Source organism: Papaver somniferum, chromosome 4, assembly GCF_003573695.1.
Source record: "Papaver somniferum cultivar HN1 chromosome 4, ASM357369v1, whole genome shotgun sequence".
In the NCBI taxonomy this organism is placed as follows: Eukaryota; Viridiplantae; Streptophyta; class Magnoliopsida; order Ranunculales; family Papaveraceae; genus Papaver; species Papaver somniferum.
Window position 1 is genome coordinate 56,407,273 of NC_039361.1, and position 9,191 is coordinate 56,416,463.

Below are 9,191 nucleotides of genomic sequence, written 5' to 3' on the forward strand. Positions count from 1 at the left end.
CAGAGTCAACCCCCAGTGGTCTGATTCGTACCTCTTATTCCTCAAGAAGATTCAAAACTGCTGCTCTGCCAAATACCAATCCAATCATCACTAGAGGAACAACTAATACTGCTGAGCAAGATGTTCTAGCAAACCTCAAAAGGAAGATTAACCCAAGAGCTGATTTACGAAAACGAATAAGAGATAATTAAAGTTTGGTTAATATAGTGGTTATTCCTAAAGAACAAACTTCTACTGAACCTGATTATGCTCAGCTCTGCCCCCCAATCACCAAATAGGGAGAACTACCAACCATTGACCTTTCTACTTGCTCGTTCAATACCCAATCAGTTTTTAACTCTTTTGGGAGTTACAGTGTACCTACCGACAGTTCCCCAAGCAACAATGATGTCTGTAATAATTCTCCTCTCAATGTTGCTAGTTCTAGTCTCGATTCCTCCTAATTCGACTCTCAAAGTGGTGATGGTACCAATGCTTCTCTTGGTGGTGGATCTGACCCTATCACTCAGGTAAATCAACCCCTTCCATCTCCTCTAATTGACACTGCTCATAATACCATAAATCATTTTCCTGTCAATAATATCAACATGATTGCTTGGAACCTTAGGGGATTTGGTAAAAAATATGCTAACAAGGAGCTTAGTCTTCTATGTAAGAATGTCAACCCAGATATTATTTTTCTTTCTGAGACCAAAATGAACAAAGACATGGAAGCTAGGAAACTAAGAAATATGGGATTTCCCTGTACCTTTAATGTTCCAAGTGTTGGGAGAAGTGGTGGTCTTTCCCTTGCTTGTAAAAAGGAAGTACACCTCAACATTATTTCCTCCAGTCTGAGGGGCATCTATGTTACTACTACTGATATATTCCATTCTAAGACCTGTCAAATTCATTTTATGTATGGTGAACCTAACAGTAGTCTAAGACAATCTTTTTGGGAACAACGATGTCAACAGATAAATGTCCCTTTAGATGAGCCTGTTTTCTTTATAGGAGACTTTAATGCCCTCTTAGGTACTGAAGATAAAAATGGAGGGTTAGAAGTAGATGACCCTGATTTTGAAAATCTCAGAAAATTTTGCTCTGTCTTTAATCTCCATGACGCTGGTTTTTATGGACTAAGATTCACTTGGTCTAATATGCAACAAGGTCCTGATTTGATTCTTGAAAGATTAGATAGATGTCTTATTAATCAAACTGTTGAAGATCTTTTTCCTAAACTGTGTTTCAATAACCTTCCTAGGGATTCTTCTGACCATTGTCCCATGCATATATGGTTTAACTATGAGGATATTAGTATGCCTAGACCTTTTCATTTTATGGCCATGTGGATAGAGGATCCTACTTGTAGAGATATTATAGCTAATTCTTGGTCTGTTAATGTAGTAGGTTCCCTGCCTACAAATTTAAAGCCAAGCTCTTAAGCACCAAGAAAGGCCTAAGATATTGGAATAAGTCTTCTTTTGGTAATATACAGACTAATATATCTACCATTAGAAAAGAATTAGCTGACCTTCAAACTCTTAATCCTACTGATACTAATAACACTTCTAGACTGAAAGCCAGGCTGGAGTATCTGTACAACCTGGAGGAGTTATATTGGAAGGACAAATCTAGAGAAGTATGGCACTTGTAAGGTGACAGAAATTCACCATATTTTCATAGAGTAACTCTCTTTAGAAGAAAAATAAATGCTATTAGCTGGATAAAGAACTCCTTGAATACTATTCTAACTGATAGAGATAGTATTGGAGATTCTTTCATAGATTATTTCAAAAATATTTATTCCACCCATCCTCAGCAATTTCAAGATGAAATTCTTGCTGATCTTCCTGTTAAGTTCTCTGTAGAAGATAATGCCTCCTTAAATTTGCCTCTGACTCTAGAGGAAATAAAGAATGTTGTCTTCCAAATGGGGGTGGGGGGTTGGGGGAAGGCCTTTGGTCCTGATGGCTTTACATGCCTCTTTTATCAAAAGCATTGGGACATTGTGGGTGAAGCTGTTGTTGATATGACTCAAACCTTCTTTAAAACTGGCAACATTGCCAAGGTTTTTAATCATACCAACATAGCTCTCATTCCAAAAGTCCCTCTTGTTGAATTGGTAACCCAGTATAGGCCTATTGTTCTATGTAATTTTATTTATAAAATTCTTTCAAAAACTCTAGCTAATAGACTGAAACCTTTTATGAACAATATTATTTCCCAAAACCAAAGTGATTTTATCCCTAAGAGGAGTATCTCTGATAACATTTTTCTTGCTAATGAGGCCATATATGTTGTCAATCATAATGATAAAGTTGAGGGCATTGCATCCATCAAACTTGACATGTTTAAGGCCTATGATAAGATTGAGTGGGATTTTCTTGAGAAAGTCTTAACTAAAATGGGTTTGTCTAATCATTGGGTTAATCTGATAAACCAGTGTGTCTCCACTGTGTCTTATTCGGTCCTGCTTAATGGAAGCCGTACAGGTTATTTCCAACATGAAAGAGGTCTAAGACAGGGTGATCCTCTATCTCCCTATCTTTACATCATTTGTTCTGAATCCCTATCTTATTACATTGATAGCCTCCAAAAAAAAGGGTACTTTAGAAGGCATAAAAGTCTGTAAAGAGGCTCCTGAAATGACCCATCTTCTGTTTGCTGATGATTCTCTCTTGTTTTCAAAAGCTACTGAAAAAAACTTTCGTGTCATAAAAGACTATCTTCAAAAATACTGCCTTGCTTCTGGGCAAGAAATCAATTTTGAAAAATCTGGTCTTTTGTTTAGTAAGAAGATTCCTGAACATAGGAAAGCCATTTTGGATAATATTTTAGATATCCAAAGCAGGGATTTAGGAGAAAAATATCTTGGAACACCTACTGTTTTCCAAGCTTCAAAAATCCAGAAACATGGGTATTCTCTAAGCCATTGATGCCAGGATCTCTATTTGGCTTCACAAGCTCTTATCCCAAGATGCTAGGACTACTCTGATCAAGCACATTGGTCAAGCTATCCCTATTTTTCAAATGGGAGCCTTTCTTATCCATAAACACCTTTGTAAACAGATGGACTCTCACCTCTGTAAATTCTGCTGTGGTGAAACTGTAGATCCCAAGGATAGAAAGTTGCACCTTCTATGCTAGGACATTTTATGTTCCCCAAAAGCTGAAGGTGGTTTGGGGTTCAGGAAGGATGAGTTAAACAACCTAGCAATGCTTGCTAGGAACGCCTGGAGAATCCTGGAAAATCCTAATTGTCTTCTGGCCTCTGTTCTTAAGGCCAAATATTTTCCTAAAACTGATTTTTTGAATGCTAAGTGTACTGCTAAATGTTTTTGGACTTGGAAGTGCCTACATGCTATTAAGGAGCTTATAAAACCTTTTATTTCTTGGATTGTTGGGGATGGTCAATTTATTGACCCATGGTGTGATAAATGGATTCCCTCTCAGGGTTCTGCCGCACCCAACCCTATTGTTCCTCCTGATCCTAGTATTAAAGTTGTTTATTTCATTGATTCCCAATCCAGATGTTGGGATGTGTCTATACTAAATACATATTTTGATAATGCTTCTGTTCAGAAGATTATCTCCATTCCCTTAAGCCAGCTTTGCACTCCTGATAGGAGGACTTGGGATCTTTCAAAGAATGTCAAATTTTCTTCTAAATCTGCCTACTTGGGGCTCAGAGGCCTTAGGCCTTCCCCTTGTAAAAATATTTGGAAGCGCATTTGGAAATTTAAAGTGCCTTACAGAATACGGGTCTTTTTATGGAGAGCATCTAGAAATGCCTTGCCCTCCAGAACCATCCTCCATACCAGAATGCCTATGCATAGTATGGATTATCCTAGTTGTTCTGATCCTCAGGAAACTATTATGCATGCTTTGGTCACTTGCCCCTTTGCCATTAGATTTTGGTTCATTTCTGATTTCAACATTAATACTCAATTTTTTTAGAATAAATATTTTTTAGATTGGCTTCTTTCTGGTTAACTGACCATTAGTCTAAATTGTCTGAGGATAATCAACGTCTCTTTGTGGCTATCTTATGGTCTCTCTGGACCAGTAGAAACAACTTCATTTTCCAAGGCATTAGAGAAAACTTCGCTGCTGTCTTAGCTAGAGCTAGAGCTATGCTCCTTACTAGGAATTCTAGAAATCCTAGTTTGACCACTCCCTCCACCATACATGTCAGTATTAGTGATAAATGGATGCCTCCTTCTTTTGGTTGGATTAAATGCAATACTGATGGTGCCTTTGATGATTCTGGAGCTAACGGTGCAGGGTATGTGATGCGTGATTTCTCAAGAAAAGCAACCTTTTGTGCCTCCTTAGTCTTTGATGTTCACTCTGCTGAAGAAGCTGAAGCAAGGGCCATCTGGGCAAATCTAAAAAAAACTGTGCAATAACATCTCTCTCACATCATTGTAGAAAGTGATGCAAAAACACTCATCGATCAATTTTCAGCTGGGAATTTCGATGGAGACTCTAGGACGGATGCTATCTTTAAAGACATTCTCTTTTTTTTCTTCTAAATTATCTGCTTGTATCTTCAGTTTTCAGCCTAGAAGTTGTAATTCTGTTGCTCATGAGCTTGCTCAATGGGCAAAACAAAACAATTCTTCCATGTACTGGTCTAAACCCCCTGTTTGGATCCTTCCAACAGTCGAGGAGAACCATTAGCCTTTTTGAAGGCCTTTGTTTATAAAAAAAAATAAAAAAAAATAAAAAAAAAATAAAAAAAATCAGACATCACTGAATAATCCTCGAAGATTGATGACTGAAGATCAAATGAAGACATTTGGAAAATTTCATCGTCAAAGAGGTATGTAAGTACTGAACCATCATATTTACTCACCATTAACATTCTATGTTTATGAGACTATGTCACATGATTTTTACTAGATTTCATATTGTAAAGAAGAAGTTTCGATTCAAGCTTGTCTTGTTAAATATCTCGAAATATGATTTAAACAATGATGTTCACATATCCTTCGCAATTTAGTTAAAAAATATATATTGTTCCATAACTACTTTTGTTTCAAGTTGATCATTTGGAAATCGCCCAAGCAATGATATTTCATATATATAGTGATTGGGAATTGAAAAGGCGAGGGTACCCAAATACACTACAATCTTTTAAATATCTACCTATAAGTTCGGTTTCTTAAGAGATCGTCTATGGACAGAGTCGAGATAATAAAACTGAAGTCTTATACCTTGTGTGATTGTTTATGGGCGAGGTCCAAACAATACGACAATAAGATATTTACTTGAAAACAGTTACAGTAATAATCGATTAACTATTAAGATCAATGTCGAGTAATCCAGATTAACGTACATGTGTAAGTTACTTAATTATAATAACAATTACAATGCAGAAAACAAAGTAAATGACACAACAAGATTTTGTTAACGAGGAAACCGCAAATGCAGAAATATATATGAAAAAATTGAAACGAAATCGATTTGATTCATAATCGTACAAAGTACTTATACAAGAATCAATTAATGAACACTAAGCCACGGTTTGCAAAGTGTTTTGGGGTAAAAACTGTTTCTGCTGATTTTGGTAAACTTGGGTGTGTTGATGAGAAACGAATCAAAATTCTAAACAAATGCACTGCACGGGAGTACTTTAGATTCGAGAGATCAATCTGTACAATCCTGTCCTAAACCAAGAAATTGTCGTTCCAGTCTTGCTTCGGTCACAAAGTGAAGGAGAAGGTTTGGTCTTAGGGAGGGAAGCGAAGAAGGTGTTGACCAGAGTGGTTAATTCTAAAGGTGTGGCTATTTTATGACTTGTATCAGAATGTGGAACTGGCTTGCGGAATGTAAGCTATCAGTTCTTTTATGTTTTTCTGGATACATGTGTTGTTTCTAACCAAAACTCTGTTGTTTTTTGGTCGAAAGAGGTAGAAACCTATTTATACAAGTCATAATTGAACGCACCCTGATCTCGTAGGAAATGGAGGTGGTTGAGTATGGAGAAGTGGGGTAATCTGTAAATGTTAGGAACCATATCTCCACTATGAAGGGAAACGGGTTAGTTTACACCCACTACTTCTTGCCGCCACTAACTGTCTGCTTTCCTAACACTTTCTTATAATGGGCGTGTTGTACGCCGCACGCTGTAAACCTCCAAACCAATACCCTGATGTGCATCCCCCAGTTTGTGACATGTTTGATGTCTCGAGTATTTTCGTGGAAAATGTGCAGCAGATTGCTGAGTGGGTCTTGTATGCAAGACCTAATTATTCTGATCAATCGTGCGCCAGCTAGGTGGCGAATGATCATGTTGTGGCAAGTCAAGCCATGGAACTTGCCGTAGAAAAAGGCGTGTGAACCTGGGACTTGTTATAGGCCGGTCAATTCTGCGGCGAATTTTGACGGCTGAGATTGTAATTCATGAGAAAGGGTGACCATTGATTATGGCCACATTCCATTGGCATCTGATAATAGTATAGTGGCATATTTAGCGATGACAGTGGAACAACGGCATGGTGGCGCGAATAGCGCCTGGCGTAGCCGTGGCTGCTATATTTTGGCATATTGGTGTTAGACCCAAATATGGCTCGACAACATTAGTTCTGGTTGCCATATAAATCTCACATACCAGTGGCATATTTAGAGATGACAGTGGAACAGCGGCATGGTGGCGCGAATAGCGCCTGGCGTAGCCGTGGCTGCTATATTTTGGCATATTGGTGTTAGACCCAAATATGGCTCGACAACATTAGTTCTGGTTGCCATATAAATCTTAATTCCCTAGGTAGCATTACTTGGCTTGATTGGCGTAGCAACCTTGCTTAAATTAGGGTTTGGCATATACGAAACCCTAATTAGTGTATGTTGCATGTGGCTGCAGCACGGTGACGCTTTTTGTGCAAACGGTGCCATGGTCACGCCAAAGGAATTATGGCAGGGCCATAACGTGGGGACGGCCACATGAGTAAGTGTAGCTATGAATGGCCATAGCATGGCGCCATTTTTAGAGGTTTCCAAGGTCCCGCATAGCTCGTGGCATGTTGTGGGGCCCAAAGTGGCGTAATTTGGGCCACGACTGGAAATTAGGGTTTCAACTAATGGAACTGAAGCAAAAGTCGTGTTTTGATCATAAAACCCTAATTGGGGTTTTTTATGGCGTTGGCCACGATCAAAAAGTGGATTATCACGTAGTCACGCTTGTTGTGGCACGTTGGCGTAGCATGGCAAGTTTGGCATGTCGATTAAGATGTTGGCGCGACATGGAACGTTTGGCATGCCAGTTAGAATGGTGGCGTGGCAAGGCGTGTTTGGCATGACAATTAACATGGTGGCGTGGCAAGGTGCATTTGGCCTTTAATGCATGTGGCGGGTTTAAAGCGACCTGATTGGTCAAAAAAATGGGCCGGACAAACATAGGGAGCGGCCACACCTCTAGTTCTCGTGGCGCATTTTAAAGTGACCTGATTGGACGGTAGGAAAGAGGAGGGTCGGCAAGCAGCATGGGGGCGTGGCCATTTGCAGGTGGCGTCGGGTGGCCTTTGGAACGGCCACACCTCCCTTTGTTTCGGCTCCTCTTTTAACCATCGTTTTCTGATTTTGGGTAGGACTTTGCACCTAGTAATCCATGGTGGATCAATTTCCTAGTTTGCCTAGGTTTATTTTCGACCAGCAGGGTTTGATATACTGCGAAGGCGCAAAAACCCTAATTTTGCAACTTAATTAGGTTGGTATTTGAATCTTGTGAATTATCACAAAATTGCTTGAATCATGTGTCGGCACAGAGTTCTTTTTATTGCCAGAGAGCAGCATGCTTTCTGATTGAGTAATTTTATGCAGACCTTAACCTTGATATTTTGGGAAATTCATGCTACTCAGCTGCGAGTGAACACTAATTATCATGTCATATTAATATTAAGGGTTCGGCCGGGGAACATAGCACAAAAAGTATTCAAAGAAAACTATATTAATTGAATAATACATGGAAGGTGTCGAAATTTACTGAATATCTGGGATTGTTGCAACATGCACTATTCTGGATAAATTTCATGTGAACATATTGAATTGCTCAATTAATGCGCCAATGAAGAGGTTGGGCACTCATCACTTTTCATGGCTCTGTCTCTTTGCAGAATGACAACATATTAAATTCCAGGTTTTACAATTTTATCCCTAACCTAAAAACCACCATCAACATTAAGTCCCCTGCTTAGAACGTAACAGTGACATTGTTGCGGGGTAAGCATTAGATGGTGACAGTCAAAGAAATTCACGAGAGAATATTGGCATACATTACCACGATAGAGGTTGGCTCGGCTCTTCAGCATGATATGTTAGATGAAACGTCGAGGAAAGTAGCAATCACCCTTCTGGTATATTGATGCCGAGAACACTAAAATGATGTATTTAAGTAGTGGAGCCTCGACTGATGAGTGTTAAGGAAGTTGATCCTTGAATACAAAGATGAGTATTGAGATGGTGGAGCCGCCAATACTATACAACACGAGTGAGTGATGAGGAGATTGCGCACCTAAACACTAAGATGAAGATATGTTGAGGCAGTGATACCTGACAACACAGTAGTGAGTGTTAAGGAATTGCTTCGTCTCAACACTAAGGTGAGGATATGTTGAGGCAGTATGTCTGACAACATAGTAGTGAGTGTTGAGGAATTGCTTCGTCTCAACACTAAGGTGAGGATATGTTGAGGCAGAATGCCTGACAACATAGTAGTGAGTGTTGAATAATTTGCACGTCTCGACACTAAGAGGAAAACATGTTGAGGTTGTATGCCTGAGAATACAATAGTGAGTATTGAGGAATTTGCACGTATCAACATTAAAAGGAAATATGTGTTGAGGCAGTTTTCCTGGAAACACAATAGTGAATGTTGAGGAATTTGCACGTCTCAACACTAAAAGGAAAGATGTGTTGAGGCAGTTTTCCTGGAAACACAATAGTGAGTGTTGAGGAATTTTCACGTATCAATACTAGGAGGAAAGATGTGTTGAGGCAGCTTGCCTGGCAACACAGTACGTGTTGAGTAATTTGCACGTCTCAACACCAAGAGGAAATATGTGTTGAGGCAGCTTTCCTGGCAACACAGTACTGAATGTTGAGGAATTTGCACGTCTCAACACTAATAGGAAAGATGTGTTGAGGCAGCTTCGCCTGGAAACACAGTACTTAGTGTTGAGGAATTAGCACGTCTCAACACTAAGAGG

At 39.3% G+C, this 9,191-nt stretch overlaps 1 protein-coding gene across 1 annotated transcript; it reads left to right on the plus strand.

Annotated features, from left to right (window-relative positions):
- Window positions 1–384: 384 nt before the first annotated feature.
- Window positions 385–4,665, plus strand: LOC113272559. Its single transcript, XM_026522378.1, has 9 exons — window positions 385–509; window positions 608–1,132; window positions 1,244–1,385; window positions 1,478–1,621; window positions 1,802–2,474; window positions 2,572–2,899; window positions 3,174–3,558; window positions 3,987–4,267; window positions 4,539–4,665. Exons 1-9 carry the CDS (start codon window positions 385–387, stop codon window positions 4,663–4,665), a joined length of 2,730 nt encoding a protein of 909 aa, XP_026378163.1.
- The last annotated feature ends 4,526 nt before the right edge of the window (window positions 4,666–9,191 follow it).